Genomic DNA, 25,570 nt, shown 5'->3' with positions numbered 1-25,570 from the left:
TTCAACTGTGGGTGGGAAGAATACTTCTTTTCCGAGATCCATAATTAAGTATGACCTTGTAGACATTACAACATGGAAGTGTTACAACATCTTCACTCAACTGTATTACGTTGGTAATAATACCATTAATAGTGTTTTTTTTAATCATGCATGTGTAGTAAATATATAAGCATAGTGACTTAAACAGTTGTTTCATAAGGACATTTATTCTGAAACAGGGAACATATATATCTGTCTCCATGGTTACAGCATGACACCAGCATGGTGCTGTGCTCTGAAACAGAGATAGGATTTAAAAGGACGCTTACTGTGCAAAACAGTAAAAGCTCATTTTCTGATTACTAGGGGGGGAAATGGAATGCTGTTGTTAATATACAACAAAGTACAATGTAAAATGTTAAATGACCTACAACAATGCAGGAGCAAATGTAGGTATTCATTTATATTTTATATAAAACTGCTAGAGTATTTTGAAAACTGTCATAGGTCAAACAAGTGTTTGATGACCTATGACAGTTTTCAAAATATTCTAGCAGTTTTATATAAAATATAAAAATCCCAAGATTTTCACAGTTTCAGTGGGTGGTTACTTCATTTAGCAGTTTCTGCCTGTGAATTTAGTTTGTTCCTGTTCTATAAATATCCTCTTTCTTTAACCGGAAAACAAACAACAACAAAAAAAAACCTGTAGACATTGTGGCTAATATACAGTAAAGTTACCACAGTGGGGCTGATCAACTCTAAGTCAGACAAATAGGATAATATAGCAGAGAAATGCCGGCCGAGTCAGAATACCTTGTCAGGAAAAAATCCACCACTTTTTACAGCTCCATAATATACACCAATCGGCCAGAACATTAAAACCGCCTGCTTAATATTGTGTAGGTGGTATCTGGCACCAAGACGTTAGCAGCAGATCCTTTAAGTCCTGTAAGTTGCGAGGTGGGGCCTCCATGGATTGGACTTGTTTGTCCAGCACATCCAACAAATGCTCAATCAAATTGAGATCTGGGGAATTTGGAGGCCGAGTCAACACCTTGAACTCTGTCATGTTCCTGAAACTATTGCTGAAGACTTTTTTCCAGTGTGGAAGGGATCATTATCCTGCTGAAGGAGGCCACTGGCATTATGGAATACTGTTGCCATGAAGGGTGTACTCGGTCTGCAACAATGTTTAGGTAGGTGATGCGTGTCAAAGTAAGATCCATATTAATGTCAGGACCCAAGGTTTCCCAGCAAAACATTGCCCAGAGCATCCACCGGGTTTGCCTTCTTCCCATAGTGCATCCTGGTGACATCTTTTCCCCAGTAAGTGATGCACATTCACCCAGCTGTATACATGATGTAAAATAAAAAGTGATTGATCAGACCAGGCCATCTTCTTTCGTTGCTCCATGGTCCAATTCTGATACTCACATGCCCATTGCAGGCACTTTCGGTAGTGGACAGGGGTCAGCACAGGATCGGACTTCAGCTACGCAGCCCCATATGTAGCAAGCTGCGTGTTCTGACACATTTCTATCAGAGCCAGCATTAACTTTTTTCAGCAATTTGTGTTACAGTAGCTCTTCTATGGGATCAGACTAGACAGGTTAGCCTTCATTCCCCACTCGCATCAGTGAGCCATGGACCACTTTTGGTAGGTACTAACCACTGCATACCAGGAACACCCCACAAGACCTGCAGTTTTGGAGATGCTCTGACCCGGTCGTCTAGCCATCACAATTTGGCTCTTATCAAAGTCACTCTGGTTACACTTGCCCATTTTCCTACTTCCAACACAGCAACTTCAAAGAACTGACTGTTCCCGCTCTGCCTAATATATCCTACCCCTTCACAGGTGCCATTGTAAAGAGATAATCAATCTATTCACTTCACGTGTCAGTGGTTTTAATGTCAATGTTTAAAGTTTAATGATCGTTGTATCATAACAGGTATTATACAATTTATTTCTTTTTGTCATGATAAAAAATCAATTATCAAGTCACATTATGATGCAGACAACTAGTGTCATTATTTCACTAATACACACACAAACAAACACACACACACACACACACACACTTAAGATGCCTTTCATTAAATAAACTAATGAAACAACGCTTAAAATATATACGCTTAAAAAAAGGTCAGCTATACAGTAAGCACACATTGGTTTAAAAGTTGTTATGAGTGCAACTGCCAAAGTGAACAGGTACTACCAAGTCCTATTACATTTTTGTTTTATTGGCATGAAAACTGTTGAACTTGAGCCAATGTTGGTTGAATCAGTGATCTGATAAGGACAGAGCAAGGCACACTGAAAGTGTACAGTAAGGGCACAATACAGTTTGGGCATGACTGAATGACTGATAATGTATTCACATCTCTATAGCATGGTAAAAGCAACTAACTAAATAAATAATAATAATTTCATTGTGACTAATATTAATCTAGGACGTTACGTTAACATCATCATGTGCTGCTTTATTCATACAGGAGATTCCATATTACTGCCCATAGTGTCGTCAAGCAGGCCATTACAAAATGGAAACAGTCCACACTTCAACAATAGCAAATGACATCTAAATCCCAACTGTAATTCTAAGTGTTAAATGAAATAATCATTGCACAACGTTCCTGTGGCCTAAAATGAGTAGACAGCATGCAAAACGTGCTAAGTTTGTCTACTAAATATTAACAAACATACCCTTCAACGTTTCACAGGAAGACCCATTACCAAATAGTATACTATAAGGAAAGAGGAAGCAGATCAGTGATCATGTCAAAGTCCAAGGAATTATCAGTCCTCTTTAACCATAATGTGAGCTGCTGGTTCAAGGACGCACATGCATTGTTAATCCAATAGCACTGACACCATTACAAATGTACACCACCTGCACCTTGGCAACAAATTCAACACAGGTGGAACAAAGGTCGACAAGGACCTGTGCGCCGAAACGCTCTTTTGCTACACACCTGAATTGGCTGACTGACAACGAATCGGAAACCCTGAGCAGTGTGCTTTTCACCAAGACGATACAGGATACAAAGCAGCCTTTTACTTAGGATGGCTGACTTTGAAATGTAAGGTGTAACTTACAGTTGCAGCTCATGTTATTTAAAGCACCTGGGTACAGTTCAGGTAAAAAGTTCACGTAAAGAAGGTAAAGGAGTTGTTATTAATATAATAGTTATTATTTCATATTTGATTAAATTAAAACCTTCCTTCGTGGTCCTGTTTCAACTTTGAATCTAACTGGTCTGGACAAAGCAGCTATTAACATCACACAGGTCTGACAAGAGATAGCATCCAGCACTGCACTATGGGACAAGTGGTCATGGGTAGGTCTTTTTAAAAATAAATAAATAAATAAAAATATATATTTTCCCTGCTTTGTTGTGGAAAAGCTAGCGTGCACAAAGAAGAATAATTCTTTCACTCACCGGGTCAGCTGGACCGCAGAATTCTCTGAACTTTCTAGGTGCATCTGTACTGTGAATCTCAAGGGCCATGCAGGGTCCAGAACACAGCTCGGCCACCATACTCTGCAACACGAGCAGTCAAGAGTTAACAAGATGTTGCTTGCTCTACCATCCACATTTACCAGTGAAAGAGTCTATTATGTTCCTGATATTGGATATTGGATAGCCCCTGAAAGACTATGAAATGGCTAGGGGTTCTGCTCTACCTCTAAAGAAATATATACAGAAAATCAGAGACAACAATCACCACTATTGTTCAAATGCCAGTCTTTTGCAATAGGTTCAGTTTTCATTTGATGTTAATCTATATGGGTGAAAGCATGCCTGCAGCTGTATGAGGAAGGTAGGAACTGAGACATGGCATGGAGGAAGATAATTAATAAAATGTGGGGCATTCTTTGTAATGTCTCATGACATAAGACCACTGAACTGCTAATAAAAACACATAAAGAAGAAACAGCTAATAAAATGAACGGTTCTACCATAGAGCATCTGTGCATTAAGTGGCTTAAATTGCATTAGGATGATAAACGTCACATTCCACAGTATACTAGATATTTCATCACCGGCTGCAAAAACTATGGTCCTTACATTGTCTGTCTACTTAAAGTACATTCTGCTGAGGCATTTAAACAGGATATTTTTCCTCATACCTTTTTCATTTAAGCCAAGCAAATATTTCTTTAATTAATATTTGGTCCACACTAATATTCTGAAACATCAATTTCAGCAACTGAAAAAACAAAACAAAACAGTATTCAAGCATGACAGCCAGCTGACTACACATAGCCTCTAGCTATCTAACATCCAACCGGTTTCATTTTCATGTTCGGTGCTACGATGATATTTATTTTATTTTTTTTAGCCCACACTAATATCTCCATCTTTCTTCATAAAACAGACCTCACTGTACATGCAGCATTTAACACTCATATTTTCAGGAAAATGCATAATGAACAATTACACTCACTGGCCACTTTAATAGGAACATATACCAAATTATCGGCCAATCATGTGGCAGAAGTACAATGCAGAAAATCATGCAGATGCAGTCCAAGCGCTTCAATTAATGCTCACAACATACATCAGAAGGAAAAATGTGATCTCTGTGACTCTAATTGTGGCATGGTTGTTGGTGCAAGAAGTATTTCAGAAACTGCTGATCTCCTGTGAATTTCACACACACACACACACACACACACACACACACACACACACACAAGTCTAGAGTTTAGACAGAATGGTGTGAAAAAAACAAAACACAAAAAAAAAAATCCAGTGAACAGCCGTTCTGCTGGCAGAAACGCCTCATTAACGAGAGAGGTCAGAGGAGAATTGTCAGAATTGTTCAAGCTGACGGGAAGAATATGGTAACTCGTATCATGATAACTCTTTACAACCGTGGGCAAAAAAGCATCTCAGAATGCGTAATACGCCGAAACCTTGAGGCCAATGGGTTACATCAACAGAAAAACACATCGGGTTCCACACCTGTCAGCCAAGAACAGGAATCTGAACCTTCAATGGGAACAGGGTCAGAGAAACTGGACCAGGTGAAGAAAGGAAAAATATTGCATCTTTTTTTTCCCCAAATACAGTGAGCCTGTACCCACTGTAGCCTCAGATTCTTGTTTGGACATGCATGTCCATGATTTTATGTATTTGTACTGCTGGCACATGATTGGCTGATTAAAAGGAACACCTGTACATCATTCATGCAACTATCCAAAGTGGGCGTTAAGTCTAATTTGTTGTTAAATATCTGTATTTAAACAAGCACTATCTATTAGTGAGTTGCACATTCAGGACAGGAATATCATAGAAGTCAAATCCCAGCATTTACCCAAACATCAACTGCTCAGCCCAATCATTATCTAAAGCATCTTCTAAATGAACACATTTACATGTGTATATGCTGTCACATTCTAAACATATGTTGGCCTAACCATCAAAAACACTGACAATGTTCAATGTTTATTTTATAGCTCCCAGATTTATACAAATGGCTAGACTGCATAAGGAAGACAATGCCTTTAATTTAGGATATAAACAAACAAAAATGTGTAAAACTGGTCTTTATTATAATAACCAGTAACGTGTGCTGGAGATATGATCTCTCATTTGGACCAGGTTACAGAGAAAATAGGTCTTCACTACATGTATGAACAGAGATGCATTACAGCAAGATGAAAACACAACAGATATGCTGTATAAATATGTTCTGCGTAAGTTCCCCGAGATTGGTTGTGCATAAGACTAAAGAAAACATTATGCACACACAAGATCATCTGCATACTCATTTATGCAAACTCCTTAAAGCCATACAGAGAGCTAGTCAGATAAGTGAACATCAATGGGAAGTCTGTACCTCTCACATAACCTCTTGAAGAAAAATACAGACCACACTGCCGTCCTACCTAATTGACCCATCAGATACGCTATCCGAAAACCTAAACACTAGAATTTGAGAGATTAACAAACAGAATGATAAAGTTCTGTACAATGGTTCAGTTAAGCACCCTTATACCACAGAGCTGATGAATTCTAGTGGAATAAACCACTTCGAGATGTGCTGATATTGGATAATAATCGACTTCTTGTTTTGAGCTGTGTGTTATTCTGTGTTTTATTCCTTATATATGTGCTTCTATAGAGAAGCACACTATAATTTTAGTGAAAGTGTGGAGTGAGATCTGCTCTACTTACTGTGTACTCTGTGACTACACCTTTATAAACTTCTAGAAACTCCTCCGTATTTGCACGATCCATGTTGAACTGTGAAAAGGATGAGAAAAATACATATTTGAAACAGAAAAATGAAAAATAATAATACAATTATTAACAAAAAGCTTAATGAAAGCAAATAGAATATAAACAGTGGTCTGGTAGTGACTATTCTTCAGGAACTGGACTATACGGGTGGCTGTGGCTCAGGTGGTAGAGCGGGTTGTCCACTAATCGTAGGGTTGGCGGTTCGATTCCCAGCCCACGTGAGTCCACATGCCGAAGTGACCTTGGGCAAGACACTGAACCCCAAGTTGCTTCCGACGGCAAGGTAGCACCTTGGTGGGTGTGTGTGTGTGTGTGTGTGTGTGTGTGTGTGTGTGTGTGAATGGGTGAATGAGACACAGTGTAAAGCGCTTTGGATAAAAGTGCTATATAAGTGCGCCATTTACCGTTTATATAACAAATGATTCTTTCTCTAAAACACTCATTTTTCCGCCCAGGGAAAAAAGCAAAAGAGAAAGTCAACCTTGTAATTATAGTTGAATATCGAAGCTAAGATCTTGACCTCAAGCTCAGAGGGAGAAATGGATGGCCTGATTACATAACCACCTCAGACCACTACTAATATAAAACACTATTGTACTATGAAATACAATATGCATTATATAGGGAACACTCCCAACTACATGCATAATAATGATCATCATAGCATCAAAGCCTCTTTTGAACAGTTCTAGCTCAGGGCATTTATTCTGCACTGATGTATGATTGATGTATGTATGATTAGTTGTAAACAGAGACAGCACAGGAACAACGTAGTTGGGCAGGGCGGACTTCATGGCTATGGTCAAGTCAGACCATAAAGGTTTTTTAAAAAAAGAAAAAAAAGAAGAAAAAAAAGGAAGTCTCTCGTGTCACGTGATTTCATGTTTTCTGGAAATAGTGGTGATTGTTGGTTTGCACAGACCTGATCAGGTTTAAAGTTTAATTATTCTTAGGATATTTTACAATATTATAAAAAAAAGATATTTAATTCCTCGTCATGGATAAGTAGATACCCACTACAAGAAACCATTTACATACTCGAAAATCAGTTATTCGATTACCGAAAACATATCTACACGACATATTAAAAGGTGCACTGACCATTTGTAATGCAGAGATCTCAAATCCAGCTTCTGTGATTGAGCTGAGGATCTTTCCGGTCAGAGCTGTGGATGCAATACATGTTAAATAAAACTAAATTTTACATACATACAAAAACAAAAACATAAAGAACATCATAAAATATCCAAATGCAAATAGAGGTAGAATGATCCCCACGGAGAACATACAGGTGCTACAGATACGGCCACAATTTTAAGCTTCGTTTTCTTTCCTGCAGCACTGCTGCTACAGAAAAGTCCACAGTTCTCTCTATCTTCTTGTTCTTTTGCACTATGCCCCACAGTGTGCGCCACACTGAGCCATTCTCCATGCTCCTCTCTAGTACCTGTGAGTAACATATGAGTCATCAAGAGCGACACTAGAAAAAGCCCCATGAGACTCCGGTGTCATCACACTCAGCCTCATGCTGTGGGTCATGCTGTCACTGGATTCCCCTGCCTCAGACATGGCAAAGACAAGATCTCTAGACTAGGCTGTATTTCTCCCCTTTACCAAAACTGTATATACACCTACACTGACAGATTCTATTTAAACTCTCCTTAGTGATTTAATTAATATGCAGCATCAGTGTGTCAGACAATGAGGTGGCTGAGCATGGTGGTGTTAAAGAGTAGGTGTATAAGATAAGAGCCAGCACCACAGTGAAGATTAAACTAGAGAGAAAAAATAAATAAAAATGCACCAGGAGTCTGGTTTTTCTTATAATTCATCACGACTGTGCTTTTGACAGATGGCCACTTGCACTTCCTTGGCAACCTCGGAACAAAAAAAAAGTATGCCAATAAAAGTATCTTTACAAACAAGCTGTAACTCTTCCAGGAAACCTTCATCCTTCTGTTTAAATTTCAGACTTGTCTGTGACTGTTAAACCAAATGTTAGCGTTCACAAGATCATAAAATCATAGGGAAAAGTTTGATCACTATTAACACAGTGTTGTAGTTCTAGCTTTCCCTCAGTAGAGCCTCCCCTGTAAAGTGCATGCAGTGATTATACTAGTTAAAAACCTCTCCGAGCTCACTGTGTTTAGTCGAACCACATCTCAGTGAATTACAGTGCAGAAGCAAACTCTCTGCAGAAGACAAAAAGCTGAATTTCTAAATATGAACTACACCTAAATCAGGATGAAGAAAGACTTAAGAAAGTTCTTCTAGCCTGGGACTAGTCCAATATGCTCCTGGGAACCCACGAGACAAGTGGCGGTGTGATATCGGTATGTCATGAAACCGCTTTCCAGCTCACAGAACTGACACTTTGCCCTAATAGCATGTATTCATTACTGCTGCATTGTACATTAAGGAACAGCGAGTACAGTTCCTGGTGGTGAAACATAACCACAATGACAGATTACACAGATCTACTTAATGGAGCAGTCTGTACTAATAATCACGACCCAACGGCCACATCCAGAACACAAAAATGGCACGTATCTGCATTCCTTTTTTTTTTTTTTTTTACATCTTACAGATAAGATACATTTTTTTATTCAGTATGGCTGCAGCACCACCTGTGGAGAGTCTGTGAGCATGCAAATTGTAATGCCATGCCACCTATATGTTCTCCCACAGCATCATCATCAAGCCACAGCCCCATCAGCTGTGCCTAGACGCAAGCACGCCTGTTGCTAAGCAATTGGTTTGGGGCTGCTTAGCAACACCTTTCTCTATTCCAGGCATGAGCAAGTTCTTTCATTGGTAGAGAGCTTTTTATTCTGCTTTAGTCAGCCACAGTTGGTCATGGAAAATATCTTTCATGTGATCTATGATAAGGAAAGTACGAGCATTGGTTTAGGGAACCTTTGACCCAGCTAATTTCCATTACATATACATTTGGGAATTAAAGGTAAATCTGTTTTCTAAAGCTCTCTATATGAGCTTTATTATTAGTTGTATACTATGGAGAGTTAATTTCCACTAATTATGTTAAATTACTGTCAAGGTTGTCCTTCTAATGATTACATGAGACAAGAGCTATAAATACTTTCCCATATGTCCAATATGGCATGACATTTGGGGAGGGATTCATGAATGATGCTATATTACCTGCAAGGCCACTAGCTACACAGCATACACTGTCTCGGTGAAACTGTAAAATATTGTTTACCACGAGGCCTTCGAAAATAAGGTTGAGTAAATAAGCCATTTTTAGCCAACAATAAAGCTGAGTAAATTAGCCAAAGCTGAGTAGATTAGCCGGTTATTATAGCCTGGTATTTACGTGTTGCATGCACTTCTGTAGCATGAGCCTAACTTCTATATGTCCACGCTTTCTCGCTGATGTTTTCGCATTAAATGTTCCTTCTAAGGCAGGCTGCGCAAATATTCAATTCATAACCATTCATGAGCTTGTGTTGACAGGATGAAAAATGTTAACAATGGCGAGGCTAATGTCCAGACTGCATATGAACAGCTAATGAACAACAGCTGAGAGATCATATTGTGTATGAGCACAACAGAAAACAAAGCAAGAACAGAAAGATGAGCTGCCACCAGCAAAATGATCATGGAGGTTAAAGCTTATATATCTCTCAAATTACTTTCATTATATCTGCTCTCTCAGTAGGGGAGTTTGGCTAGCATTTGCCTTTCTTTTTATAGATCTGCTGGGATCCAGACCTCTTAATCAAAAAATAATACAGTATATGCTTCTGTCCATCCTGAACCAACAGCTGTCAGCATCTAAGCTTGAGGCCTTCAGGCAGGACATACTCTCACAGGAGGTCTTACATGTTACTGTTAGAGAATGCGTGCGTGTGTGTGTGTGTAAGTGTGTATATCCAGGGGGAGGGGTGGGCTGTTTGCAGTCTGTAAGCTCACAGTGGGTCTCGATATATCTGCCAACCAGGTGCCTCAAAGAAAAACAACACACAGTGGGCAGGTGAAAATTTCTTCCTTAACAGCACAAGCACTCTCAATAGGGCTTTAAGGTTTTCTACCAATAATATACTGACATATCTACTTTATGAAAACAAATAGATTTTAACAGAACATAAACATAAAATATGTACACAGGTTACTCTCTAACCATGCTGGAAAGTACCAGTTTGACACACACTGTGTAAATGCAGTAAGTCTGTCCAGTGATTGATGAAAGCTTCGTAACTAAATTTGCTTTTCTCACAATTCGATCAAGTTATTAGTTACTGTATATGTCATAGTGAAATGGCCATTAAACCTAAATCAATTCCGTCTGTAATCAGATTCTAGCTGCCAAAATGTCCACGGATCTCCTGCACCGTCACATTATCATCAAAACAGAGAAGAGCGCTTACATACTCTGTACTGACCACAGCAAGCAAAATTTTAAATGTTTAAATGACCCGATAAAAGGTCATTAGCAGAAACAAATTTAATCAACAGAACAGAACTAACGGAATTAATCAGCAATTATCTCCCCACTGATGTAAAACAGGCAACGATCAGTCGAGTAAAGAAACAACACTGAGGTTTGTGTTTAAATGCCTTTTAATGCCGTTTAAGTGGCTTTTATCTCCGAAGATGTGACAGAGATGGACGTGGATCATGCTCATAATCAAAGTAAGAAAGGCACAGCATCTTTCAGAGTAACTGGAATTAAATATTTAAACACAGTTTTCTCTCTCTCCATTTTCAGGCATTAAAATGCTAGAAATTTACTTCAGATTTAGATAGCTCTATGCAAAAGATAAACATATGTCCATGCAGGAACAGTTGTAGTTTTCAGAACTGTATATAGTAGAAAATGTCTAAATTTGATCATGGGAAGGGTTTCCTCAGATTGCCACACATCTGAGATGCAGGAATGTGTCAAGATATTAAATGTCAAGATATTAAAACGAGGCATTCCCCTGTCTCGTTATTTCTTTGTATTTATAGCAAATTGTATTATGTCTCTTGTTGCCCGACAGCTTTTTCAATATGTTAGAACAAACAGAAAAAACACACGTTCCCATGACGATTACGTGTGTAGCATTGTTGAAGAGCTTAATTCAACCTGAACTCTCTAATGTGGACAAGTTGAATCCAGAGCCACTGGCTGACCGTTGCGAAGGAGTTAATTATCTGACCTTTACAGTTCCGTACCGTGTAGGAGTCAAGGAGACAAGGCTGCAAATACACAGGGAAAAAAATAGCAGGGAAGACAAAACCAGCCAGAATTTCAATATACTGCTATCTGGTAATTTACATATGACAAAATATCTAACTATATCTAAATAGTTCCTATTTGACTAAATGCCAGAATGAACTCTTTATTTATTAGCTGGACCAATGACCTATTTTGTGGCTTTCATTGCATATTCCCACCCAGGTCCTTTTTAACCACTACAATGTGAAGGATCAACTTTGGGCATGCTAGTTATGTAAAATCTCTACCCTCAGCTTCATCCAGAGGATTGGAGGTTTCACAGGTCACTGCCTTGGTGGCATGCTCCATAAACAGGGATCAGGAGAGGGATTTAGAAAACAAAAATCCAGAGGAAAGGAGGGTTAAGAGTATGTACTGGCTTTAGGGAGAGATATTCATCATGGCCAGAGGAAGAGGGGAAAAAGTTATATAAAGAGAGAGATTTAACAGTGAAGGCTGGCAGGAGTATCTCTAAACAAGTAGAAGTGTAATTAAGATGCATGCTTGCTGTATACATGTACATACACAAAACAAGTACACTCTTACAGGTTAGGACATTTAGCATATTAAGAGTTCATTCCTGTACATTTTAAAAGAAACTGTCTCATTTGCTTATTGTAATAAACTAAAATAGTTGCTGACAACATGCATGTCCTGGCCTGCATGTCTAAAGTATGTCTACAAACATTTGTACTTTTGTAAATAAATAGGGTTCTCATAAGCCCCTGGTTAGAAAGCATGTGGCTTTCACATGTTAGTGCAGGATCATACATGTGATAAAGGGTCCTTTTAATTGTGTGGTAGATTTGTCTTCACATTCACAATTTTACAGACGCGTCTAATTTTTTTTTATAGACCATGTCTAATTAGTAGTAGCATCAGCCTCAGATGCTCCACCCACAGGCCGCGGTGCATCTGATGTGTTTTTACACTTTTCTGGCCGCAATGAAGTAAATGAAATTATCTTGCAAGTTTGCCTGCATGCCACATCTGCCACGTCAGTCAAATTGTCTCCTCCTGTGAAAATAAGCGGTTCTTTGCCGTGTTTACTGACAAAATATACCAGACTCTCTAGCAAATCCAGAGATCAGCCAAGTGGGTCTATGCTCCTTTTTACACGGACATTTACTCCAACTCAGATTCTAGTCTGCTTAAAACCATTTAGCTGCTCATGCTCCATTACATTGCTGAAATACTTTTAGATATATCTCAAGGGAATTTTACTAATAGAATGACCACAATTTTTTTTTTTTTTTTACCAGTCAGTATCTAAAGCCCGGTAAAGAACTAGGTGAGGTCTGTCAAAGCAGCAGGCTCTTAACAACACCACAAACTAGCATCTTTAACACAAATATATTGTGTGTTTAAATAAAAGGGCTAATTTAAGCACAGAAATAATGGTTCCCAAACATGCTAAACCAATATAAAGCTTTGCTGCACTTAAAGCATGTCAATCTATGTCTCAGCTGAGACAGTAAACACAATAGCTAAATGTGAATCATGCAAAATCACCCGACACGTGCTGTCTGTTAAGCCTGAGCCACTGTGCGTGTGTGTGTGTGTGTGTGTGTGTGTGTGTGTGTGTGTGTGCGCGTGCGCACATGATGCCTTACCCTCTGAGACAGCATGTGGTTTGATGATGCAACAGGTAGAGTCTTGGTATTTGGCTGTATTGGTAGGGCCATGACCTGTCGTTGAAGGAAAAAAGAACTCCAACTCCTAGAGAGAGAAAATTACATGCTGCAGCATCATTCAGCTAAAACTTGAACATAATTGTTGAAAATGTAATCAAATATGTAAATCATTTCACATCTGGTCATATGCAGCAACAAATGCAAATTCCACCGACAGTTTTATGATTTCATCTTCTGTCCATCTGTATGAGTGTGTTAAGTATATATTTGAGTATAATTGTTCAACAATCTAAGTTTAATGCAGTTTAATCTTCAAAAACAATACTCTTAATAATTATGGAAAGTATAGTAAACTGAGTAGCATAACAAAAATCACACATGCAGAAACTTTGTTTATAATGCACCTAGTGCAGTTGAATAGTCTCAACATGTCATTTGTACCGTGAATCCGAATACACAGTGTTTCACAATATTGCACAAACGTCATGCCTCTCCCAAATCCTATTCCATCACCAGGCAACTTGAATGCGGCATTTTTGGGGAAGGGAACAACATGCCCGGGCTGGATCTCACTGAGCGATGTTTGAGGTCATTACATAATTACTTTCATCCAAAACTAAAACTTAAGCTTTTTTTTTATGTGCTTTTATTCATTTTGATAGTCAGATTGTCAAGTGTTTAATTCATTTCCTTCAGGGTTTCATTTATCTGAAATAAGGATTTGTTTCAAGAAGCATATTCCTTTTAGCACTGCCTCGGTTAGAACCATGTAGGACCTTTTGTTTGGCTCGACACTACATGGCGTCTCTCCAGCACTTCAGGGCACTCTGCACTAGCTGGGGGTTCAGGATGGGAACTTGGCTATATTTATAAATAAAACTTTAATTAAACCTGACTTCAGATAAATGATACCTGTTTAAGCTCTAAAATGAATAGCTATAATTAGCTAGGGAAATTTTAAAAAAAAGGCTTACAAATGACAAACATCTTTGACCAGTTGTTCGTCCACTGAAACTATGTTAATTGTGATTTTAATTCGTTGTGTTTTCAAGTTTTCCTTTTGTGAACAACTTTTTATGCCACTTCTGAGGCTTCCAAACAGATTATATTTGTTTGCAGCAAATGAGTAAAGATAAGCACTTCTATCCTTAAATCTTGGATCTTTTATTGGCTCATTATTGAAACACCAGCATAAATTATAATGTTTCATATACATTATATGGCTCAAAGTTTGTGGAGACCTGACCATCACACCCACACTCTGCTATGCCGTTATAATAACCTCCACTGTTTTGGGAAAACTTTCAACTAGATTTTGGAGTGTGGCTGTGAGTATTTAAATCACTCAGTGTTCAGTGGGATTGAGGTGTTCAAGGCTCTATGCAGACCACTCGAGTTCTTCCACTCCAGACTTGGCAAATCATGTCTTCATGGACCTTGCTTTGTGTACAGGGGCATTGTCATGCTGGAACATGTTTGGGCTACGTACCTTAGTTCAAGTCAAACAAAACTGTAATGCTACAGCATACAAAGACATTCTACACAACTGTGTGCTTCCAACAGTTTGGGGAAGAACCACAGTTGGGTGTGATGGTCTGGTGTCCACAAACTTTTGGCCAAAGTGTATGTATATGATGGTCAACTGCAGTGGTTGCATGCATATTACATGTAAATAAGGGCTTAGGGAGTGGGAGTGCTGTGCTTTCTAATAGTTTCTATGCAACTCTGATGAATGAGAGCCATTGTGTCGAAGAGGAGAGCTTCTTTTTAAATACCCGTGCTGCAGATGCCAATGAGTCTGACCCATGCCCTGCGTTTTTGGTGCCATCTGTTCCAAACTGGGCACGGAGGCTGGCTGGAACATCTTTGCGTGCCACACCAGAGTCAGTAGGACCCAGAACTTTCCTCCATACAGACACGGCCTCGTCTCCCATCAGCTCCATGACAATTATAGGCCCAGAGCTCACAAACTGCACCAGGTTACTGTTTAAAAAAAATGTTAAAAAAAAAAATCATAGTGTGCATGTTCAAATCAAACCTCGCAGCACAGAGCATTATTTTGTTGTAGAGTTAAACATACTGCCTTGTTATTGGACACTTTTACTTGTTTTACACTAATCACACCATTTGCCATTTTTACATCAACCATTTTTACATTCTACATCAAGGTCCTGAAGGTACAATAGCCAGCCATTATAGACATGTATATGAATGGCATAACAAATGAGGAATTTAAAAAAAAAATTAAAAAAAAATAATACAATGGAAGGTGGGAGAGAGGTCTCAGAGACAAGATGCAAAGTCAAAAGAATGGTGACGCAAGAAAACTGACCTTTAAAGCACCATTGAAAAGCTCCAGCAAACTCACACAAGTGAATCATTCACTCAGGAGAAACTTACTTGAAAAAAGACTTTGACTGATGTTCCATGTAAAAGTCTGCTGCCTGCTTCCTGTAAGAAAGCCATAAAAAGTACACACAGTTAATAAGTGATCCAATGCGCCCGGCTTACTTCTAGAACAAAACCAAGGTCTGCCATGAGAACAATTTGTTCCTATTCATTAGCCAAGCAATCTTAAAATCTCCAGTATTTTCTAAACCAAACAGCTGTCAGTAAACTGATTAAAGTAAAATGACTGCAACAGGTTTTCACCATTAAGCATTTAAATACAGTACACAAACTTATGCACTACAGTACCTTATTCTTATACGCTTCTTCTTTTGAACCACTAATGTGTAAATTAAAAAGCTGAAATTAAATTCAAAATTACAACAACTAGCTCCCTAAAACAACATTCATTCATATAATTCCACATAGCCTCCCAGGAGGAAAGAAAAAAATTTACATTCAGCACTTTCCAGTTTCAAGGAGTCACTATGGTTTATTACTTAAGGGGTCAGTGTTAAAAAAAACAATTAGCATAATAATAATTATTTAAAAAAAAAACGTTTTCAGAGTAGTAGACACACCACATCACATGAAGGTTATGAAACACTACTAAAGACACCTACACATCTGAGGACAGTATTCAGGTGTATAAGACCTCACTCTCCAGTGCTTATTAAACATATTTCTTCCAAGAACAGGAACAAAGTGCATCTGTAGTTCAGCAAATTGATGTCAGCAGTTATAAATGCAATTAGACTGATTTCTGGGGTTGCGCAACAGCAGTTATGGGCGTCTAAACGGATGCATACATATCAACAGGAAGAGACTGATCATGCAGAACTTTTAAAAAATAAGCAAAGGAGTACATTTCACACTCAGTAACTTCACAATCAGACCAGAGCAGACGTCTCAACACTTGACAGGGTATGCGTTTACACCACAGTCGGGGTAAGAACAGAGAGAAAGAAAGCCAAAAAATGAGACAAATCACAGATGTATACATATATAATATATTACTGTATATATATTATCCATCCATCCATCCATTTTCTGTACAGGCTTGGGGATCCTGGAGCCTATCCCAGGGAATTCGGGGCACAAGTTGGGGGACTCCCTGGACAGGGTGTCAACCCATCGCAGGGCACAACTGCGGACACACTCACACACCCATTCACACACTACGGACAATTTAGAGATGTCAATCAGACTACAACACAGATCTTTGGACTGGGGGAGAAAACCGGGGTACACGGAGGAAACCCCTGAAACACACGGAGAACCTGCAAACTCCCCCTCCATAAATACATTTACAGTACTGTGAAAAAGTTTTAGGCACCCTATTTTTTTAGTACAAACTTTGATATAGATTTTTATTTTATGACTTCTACATTATTGAGTCAGTACAAAAAAAAAAAAAAAAAACATTTTAGATTCCCAAACATTAGTTTTCTAGCACAAAATTAAATGTTATAGAAAAATGTTTGTATGTCAGTAAAGAAAGCAGAATATTATGTAAGAGACACTTATGACAAAAAACACAATGAAAGCTGTTGGGTTTTGCTGCAAATATAAGAAGCGAGTGCGACAGTCAAAGTCTCCAGAAGAACCGTGTCTGGTTCTGCAAGATGCTCAATAAAACTTACAGCTCATTTCCTTATAAAACTGCACTAATTGTACCAGAGACTATTATTTTGCTTTTTTTGTCACAACAAATATTGACTTTGTTTCATTTATTACTGTTTACTGCCATTTACGGTATTTTTTTAAAAAAATGGAGAAACATTTAATTTCATTATTTTGAAGGCATCTTTGCTCTACAGCAATTCTTTGCATGTGCCTAAAACTTTTGCACAGTACTGTATACTTTTATTTTTTTGAGTAATTTTTTTTTTAACTAGTTCAGTTGGGAGCAGATCTAGGTTTCAGAACCACAGCTAAATATACCTAATGATTGGTCATGATTGGTCATTAAATATGATCATTCCTTCTAAAAATAATATGACGTATTCACGCTTCAACTATATTGACCTTTGTCTGTCAAAACCATCTGTATGACAATTTATTTTTATTCGCAACTAATATAATTTTCAGTTTAAACAAGATTTTCTGCTTCCAACAAGCTGTTGAACACAACCAACATGGCCATACCATTACTTGATAATGATCACACTATAGTAAATATAGTGCCTCTCTGTGCAGTTGTTAATGACTATAATTAAACATAATTGATGACAGTTTTTACACGTACACGAACTGCTATCATCATTTTTCATTATATGATAGCCCCACAGGACTAGGATGCAATATATAGAGGCATCACAAGTGATCTGATTTGATCTTTATTTTTAGACCAGGACAGAGGAGATAGGATTGGACGGTTTCACCTGCTTTCCCTGCAACTGACTGTGAGGTAGTGTTTGTTTTGCAACCTTATTATAACAAAAAAAATTCACTACACCCACCCACCCCTACCTGGAGATTCACCATGGCTCAATTCCAAATCCTAGCAGTAATAATCTGCCTGATCCAGCTAATCACCGACTTTTGAAAAGAATGACAAATTGGATGAAGTTTGGCAGATAAGCACTGATATCCACTGGTCTAAACATCAATGTGGATATAGAAATAGAGTCATGCAAGACACAAAGGACTAGAGAGACATAAATTAAAGGATTAACTGACCTCTTAATTGGTCAGTGCTTTATGTACAAATGCAAGAACATACAAGTGACCAGTCACCTCTGTGTTGCCAGAGCTCTCAGTCACCTGCCAGTATATAGCAGAGCTCAGAGTAACATCAGCCATACTTAACATTGCAATTTCAGACTACTCTGAGCACAGACCTCCTTGCAATATCCCTGCTTTACTGTTATACTACAATGGAAAGCATCAAATGAGCTACAAAGGGAGACTACTCTTTAAAGTTTTCATAGATGAGCAATACGGTCACTAGTTGCTAGTGTGAAATAGTCAAAAAACAATGAAGCAGAGGGTAAAGTAAAAAATTTCAACGTACTTACTTAGTCTAAAAATATTTCAGACTAAAGTCTACAGTCAACTGCATAAGACTATACCGACTACATACAAAAATATTTATCTTTCAATTTTTGCTAAATATAAACACTTTGGCAGAGTAAATTACATTATTGACCAGCGCTGTGAGAAAGAGCATATCTGGAGCTGCAGGCTGCACTTCGCTATCCAATCACACTCAGATAGTTTAGAGTCAGATCAGCTCATGACAGCTCAAAGCAGATGATCCTGGTTTGTTTTCAGATGATGCTGTGGCAGGAGTTTAACACAGCGTAAAAACCTTCCCGCTGTAGACGTCACCCCATCCATCTATCAAGCTACAAAGCTGCAAAGACCTTCTGTGTCACACTGTGCTCTCAGTTTAAGATCCAACTATTTCAGCTCATCCATACAAATGCGTTATGAATATTGAATGATGTTACATCCTTAAACACTGTAATATGATGCACATATTTATTACTTGGCACATCTGTTGCACCGATTTCTTGATTTTCATTCTGTAATAGTGCAGCCAAATGAAGCTGTAAATTTGATTTCTCGTCTATGTATGGTCCTCGCCATCCAGCTCCCTGAAGCTCAAGCTTCGCATGCTTACCTCCATCAGAGTACTAACAGTAACCTACACCAGTGAGACCTGGAAGTCATCAACAAGAAGCTTGATGTCTTCCAGCAGTGGTGCCTACACCGAATCCTTAGGATTTGATATTACGATCTTATCACAAACAAAGAGGTGCTTTGAAGGAGTGGCATGTACAAGCGCCACGTCATCATCACCCACAGGAGACTCCACCTGGCTGGCCACGTCCTCAGAGTGGAGAACCATTGGATCCAAAGACTGCAATGACATGGGCACCACCACATGCCAAACGTCAACAAGGACATCCCGGAAACACACGGAAAACAATGTTGATCCAAGACCTGCAGACATTTAACATCACATGGGATGATGCTGAGACCCTGACCGCAGACCGGAAACTCTGAAGGACTTACTGCCCGATATGCTACCTAGCATGGGAGGATCCAAGTCTAAGTCTGTATGGCCATTAAGTGAAGTGTGGTTTGATGCATTCTTAGCTGAACAAATAAAATTGCAATGCCTTGAAACAATTTTTGCTTTAACTGTGGAACAGACAACTAGTAGACTACATTTTTGAATTCCTAGTTGACTAGTAAAAATGAGTAGTTGTGCAATCCATACCACTACTGCACTTTTCCTTACATGAGGAAGAAACAACAACTCTACTGTGGCCACTGCTTGCTCAGGAACTGCGGGTTAATTAGAATAATTAATAAAATAATAATAATTAAATGGTGTTTCTTGGCTCACCCCGTTAGCTTCGTCATTTTGGCCTTTGTGACAATAAGGCTGGCATCATAAATCATCTGAATAATGTCGCCCACTTTGGTCACTGCATCTGGCTTAATCATAGCCAATGTCCTATGGAAGGAAAAAATTGAGAATGAGAATGCAAATATTCATCATGCTTTGCGAGCTGACTGTTGTGAGGGCACAAAACAGTTAGATAGCAATACAGCCCTCCAATTTTATATAAGTCAGAATAACAAACATTCGAAATGCATGACTGCACAGTTGAAAGTAGTGGTTCACAATAATCTCCTAAGCCTACTGAACACAATGGTTTCAAATATTTTGACAGCTTGCTTTAAAGGTGCTAGGATACTGGGAAGCAAATAGTCAAGCCATGAGGAACAGCAAGAACTACATAACAGCTGAGTTATCCAGTGTGCCCACCTATCACTTATCATTATTTTTCCCCCAAAGAGAAAACTGTGGTGTATAATCTACCTTTGCTTTGCCACTGGCGTGTGTCTAATGAGTCTGCAGAGTGTACCCATACTGTCCGTTCGTAATCGCTCATCACTTCATGCTCTCGAATTTACCTTCACATTTTGAAGCAGGAGAGTTGCAGCTACTCTAAAGGAAGTCTGAGGTTTTCTTCCAATTTCTGAGTTACTATTTTACCCGTGCTTGCAATTGCATTTTGAGAGCAGTAATGTAAAGCAGTAAATTTGCAAAACTTGACAGCCTGATTCAGTAAGATTCATAGAAGCAATTTGAGTTTGATTGAATAGGGCACTTGGCTGGCTGGTTTCAGAGTCGGATTTCAAAGTCGAATAAAGAGACTGGGATTCATTTACACGCTATCTACTGCAATATGGAAACATTAAGAAAGCTGCTGCTTGGAAGAACTTATTTATTTAAGACTTTCCTTTCAAAGAAAACTAACTGTGATTAAACAAATAACACTCAAAGGTGTCTGTAATGCACATTAATTGAATTATACATCTAGAGCAAATAGAAGTGTTAATTTTCAGTCTGTGCCAAACCACAACTTGGTAGTGTCTGTTACTAATGATGGTTATCTTTGTGCTTCTAACGCATCATTATTTCAGGCATTGCACAAAACTCATTAACTCTTTTACAGACTCAGATGTGTCACTCTTGATAAGCCTTTGGAATTTATTTATTTTTTTAAACATAAACTGGACCACCAGGTTGGAAGGCAGGGTCGGCGTTATAATAATGAAAGAACTACCTCTCTTTCTTGCTGCCCAGTTTGTTGGCTGTGTACTGGTCTCCATAGTCAATAAGGTTGAGTTGTCGAGAGAAGACAATAACACGGTTCCCCACAAACAGATCCTCTGGGTGGATGTCATCATATTTGGTCCTTCTCAAAAAGGTTCGCTGGTTCTTCACATCAAACTAAATGGAGAGAAAAAAATAACCGGTGTGTGTTTGTGCAACAATCAATACGCATATTAGACAATGTGGAATCTTAAATCGGCCCAAAAGCCAGGATCAAATTGCATCAGTTACTAAAGCTGCACAAATTCGATCTTTTCCTGTTTTCCGTCTGCAAAAATAACACCTAATCTGACATGTTCACCTCAGTACCAATTTTGTGGTACTGAAATCACACAGATCTGGTATGTGGCAGTAAGAATTAAGGCTGAACAGTCAGATTGTCAGTCAGATTGTCAGAGGGGATTTCTCTCGGGTGAAGCATAGATCTTGGGTGCTGAATATTGTGATATTTATGTACACTGACTATCAATGATGGCTACCATATAAACACTCTTCCCTTTGGCTGACTTTACATGTGAAACCTTCATGTAATGAGTTGTTAGCTGTAGGTTGCATGAAAAGCAACTGATAGGCACAGAAACTGCTTTGATATTAATCAAAATTATTGTAATTACAAAATTACAAGGTTCTCACTGCTGTAATTTTAAGAGACTACTTGATTGATGGACTTCAAATTGCATGATTGGCGAGTTACTGCAATTGTCTTTCCCATTTTCCCCCAAATCTGGTCAGCATAACACAACACAATGTTATCATGTTGCTCAATGATTTAATGCCCACAGTGCATAGTCATTTTGTGTCATTTTTGTTTTCTCTGTGAGATTTGCCTTTTTTTTTTTTTTTTTTTTTAGTTTTCTGTGAATCATTCAAATTAAACCAGCTCCGCCATTAAAACGCTTGGTAAGATAAGATGTACCTTTATTGGAAATTCAGATTGACACAGCAGCACAAGCAGGATGAGTAACATCAAAGAAAGAAAGAAAGAAAGAAAGAAAGAAAAACAGAAAGAAAGACGTAGAAAGACGGAAAGAAAAAAAAGACAGAAAGATGGAAAGAAAGACAGAAATTTCCATAAATACCTATACAATAGAAATAATAAAACAGATCTGTGTGTATGTACATGTATGTACATGCTGGAGTTCTACATACATGTGAGTGTTACTGAAACTTTCATAATATTGGTAGGATTTTTTTTTTATTATTTACCCTACAAAAACATTTACACAGATTTATTATAATATTAATCAATGTTGCAGAAGTGAAAATCATCATGTGAAACATGATTAAGACAACTGGTGTAGTGTTTTAACCAGACCTGGGTGCATCTGGGGAAAGGAAGAACAAACCAACAGTGAGGGAAGTGCTTACCATCTCCACAGAGCCATCTTTAGGGTAGTACAGGAGCTGGTAGCGGCGTAGGAGAGCAGCACTGGGGTCGTACCACTCAGCCAGGAAGGCAAAACGCTCCTCCTGTGAAGGGAACAGCAGACACAGCGTGAGCTCTGTGATCGGCTCGGGCCCAGCGGGGACGTGTTGGGATGGTAACCCGTGCACTAGGACAGGGAGTCTGAGCACTTGAGGTCTGACCCTCAGCATGAGCAGGCAGCTGGGCTCTGTCACAACCTGGAATCCAGAGGTCACTGTTTTGAGTGCAAGAATCTGTTCCTCTAGGGCTTCCACACTACAGTTAGTACACAGCTGGTGCTACCTTTTTACAAACACACAGTTGTAGAGTCAGGACTTAAAGGAGCTGTGATAATGTGGCTAAGTGAAACAGACCAGAGGTCAAAATGAGAGTTAAATGATGGTTATTCATAAAGGACCAAACCAACACTGAAGAAAGAGAAGAAAAAGCGTCTTCTGTGAAAGCTCTATTTTGACATTAATGCTGGTGGCTAAACCTTCTGCTATTCAGTCTGGTGTTGCCTTTTTCACCTTCACACTAAGCACAGAAATGTCCTTGAACAGAAACATGGAGGAGACAGAGAGTGGGAAGTGCTTCGCTTGCAGGCTGCCCTCTGCTGGATGGAAGGCTACATGTCAGACATGTGATCCAGACAGAGCTGGAGTGGAATACTGATGAGAAACTCCTTTTCAAGGTACAGCCTTAACCAGGGAATAACAAGGGTCACATTTATAATGTTAGAAGCGTACGAAAGCTATAAAGCTCAGCCTGTAGGAGTGCCCTTTTTTTGTAAGATGATTTATTAACCGATAATAACAGTCAGTATTCATGTCAATAACTGACTAGTTGTGTGATATTTCACATCATTACGCAGACTGTGCAGGAAAATCACACAGCTTCAGATCGCCACATTCCTGGAAGTCTTTTCACCAACCTTCTCAGTTTAGAAACCGTTTAACAAGTCCGGCAATTACATTAAATAGACTAGCCTAACACAAGTAAGGCAGTCTACGCTGTCTGTCGGACATACGCTACCCATTTCTACGATTCTTTAATACACATTGGATTTGTTTGAGCAATTCAACTGCGATTACTAAATGTATTTTATTAAGGTGTGGCTTCACTGGTTTGGATGTGTAACAGTCACTCGGTTAGATTTGTTGGTTCTTATTAAAGGAATAAAAAAAAATTATAAAAAGGGATTCACTCATAGCTAAGCTACACATAAGGAGTCTTTCTTTTCTCACCACAATTTATATATAACCTTACAAGCCTAACTTAGTTAATCTAAAACTTTATTAGGTAGCCTTCTGAGTGACCAAGTGGTTTTTGGACCTAATTTTGTCTAACATTTTCTTGTCAAATATTAAAGCAGCACTTGTGTCTGACTGAAGGGAAACACTTTCACACAACTGAACAGTTGATATTGAGTACATAGTGAGGGCTCTTCCCCCAACAGAGGCCTATTTTTACCCCTCACTAAGCTGTGTAAGAGATAATACTGACATGAACAGCCTGCACTTCACAAAAGGGAGTCTTGATGTCTTATCAGAAATCTCCTGAAATGTCTGGAGGTAAATGTGCCATTTCTCAATCAATGTACAATCAAGTTCCTGACTGGTCATGACATGCCAGATCAAGTGACAGAGCTGTTAAACATGAGGCAGGGTTTTAGTAATTTTGTCCAAAATCCTTTGTCCCCCTAATAGGTGTTATTCCTAATAAATAATGCACGGTACTGAGCTGAGAGGTTATCAAAAATGATTGCCCCAGTGAAATAACTGTCTGTCCTACACATTGTGAATAAAGAAATTAGAGCAATGTACTGTACCTGTTATTTAGCTATATTCAGTTACCTTCCTTTGGGAAAAAAAATGTAAGTGCTGATTCGACTTCAACTGCGCAGTGGACCCAAGCATTACTACTACTTCCTGACCATGAACAGTCACACAGTTGGCATGCCAATGACTCGCTACATTCCACATTTATGTCAGTGCAAATACCAACCATTTTTGCGGAACAGGTCAATGAACAAGCTCAATGAATGGAGAGAGATTAGAGACAGACAATAGATTTTTGTAGACTATTTGATGCGTACACCTTACATGAAGCCCGGAATCTCAGTCTCAAAAAAAGAACAACAACAACAACCGACACAATACAGTATACATTTTTTTAAATTGGCACTGACAAATGAGTCATCTTGAGATGACTGATTCACAGAGCAATGACAGTGCAAGAGATATTTCAATGCATGAGGAAAATGTCATGTCAAAATACATTAAACTTGGCTAAAATTTCAGCCAAACATTACATGGATCAGCAGGAAAGCTCCTGAACTACTGTTTACACAGCCACGCTGCCTGATGAAAGCATGATTGATATATTTCCTACCCATGAGCAATGTTGTTGTGAACCATACTGTGACACTTAGGTCCGTAGGATGCTCTGCATTCTCATTCCTCTGATGGCAGAGGTAAAAGGGGTCTACAAGAGACAGATCATATTTCTTTACTCCCTGCCTGGTCCAGGTTTACCCAAGGACAATGGTCTGTCTCCTAGACAGTAAACACATGGTATGAATGTTTCCTCAATAAATTCAGCACTATGACTTAGAGCAAGGAGCCTGTGTTCTTTTATCGAGACAGCTCAACAACAGCCTGGTAGAAACTTTTCTTCCACTGACATCACAAAACCTTGGCTAATTTCCTTGTTTGGGTCCAGCCAGAGCAAACTGGAAAAAGCCAGGCTAATCTGCTGCCTCTCATACTAGCTGGACGTGCAAGTAAAAGTGGGCTTTTCCTTTCTGAGCTGATTCTGGAAACCTGTACTTTCCCAGACTCCCACGGTCACCCTCTGCTATCACAGCAAACATTTCACGCTGCTCTCACTGAGCCTTTAGACAGATCAATGTACGGTAATTCGACATACAAAACGAGAGATGTGGAAAAAGTGTCTAACTGTAATGGAACATCCTGAAGATCACAGAGTCACAAGTGCTGTGTGCAAATGAATGACAGTGAACAGTATTATCAATAACA

General features: G+C 38.8%; 1 protein-coding gene across 1 annotated transcript in view; it reads right to left on the bottom strand.

Moving 5' to 3' along the window:
* The window catches only part of nme7 (NME/NM23 family member 7), a 41,987-nt gene that overhangs the window by 15,169 nt on the left and 1,248 nt on the right, over nucleotides 1–25,570 (bottom strand). Inside the window, exons 2-10 of the mRNA XM_053635707.1 lie at nucleotides 22,493–22,594; nucleotides 21,075–21,241; nucleotides 19,844–19,954; nucleotides 15,496–15,546; nucleotides 14,871–15,078; nucleotides 13,075–13,180; nucleotides 7,339–7,403; nucleotides 6,172–6,240; nucleotides 3,427–3,528 (exon numbers count right to left, since the gene is read on the bottom strand). Coding sequence (XP_053491682.1) covers nucleotides 3,427–3,528; nucleotides 6,172–6,240; nucleotides 7,339–7,403; nucleotides 13,075–13,180; nucleotides 14,871–15,078; nucleotides 15,496–15,546; nucleotides 19,844–19,954; nucleotides 21,075–21,241; nucleotides 22,493–22,594 — 981 coding nt within the window. The remainder of the gene's footprint in view (nucleotides 1–3,426; nucleotides 3,529–6,171; nucleotides 6,241–7,338; nucleotides 7,404–13,074; nucleotides 13,181–14,870; nucleotides 15,079–15,495; nucleotides 15,547–19,843; nucleotides 19,955–21,074; nucleotides 21,242–22,492; nucleotides 22,595–25,570) is intronic.

The sequence above is a fragment of the Ictalurus furcatus genome, chromosome 11 (assembly GCF_023375685.1).
Source record: "Ictalurus furcatus strain D&B chromosome 11, Billie_1.0, whole genome shotgun sequence".
NCBI classification, from domain to species: domain Eukaryota; kingdom Metazoa; phylum Chordata; class Actinopteri; order Siluriformes; family Ictaluridae; genus Ictalurus; species Ictalurus furcatus.
Note: the sequence above shows the minus strand (reverse complement) of the source record. Positions and strands in the feature narration are given on the sequence as shown.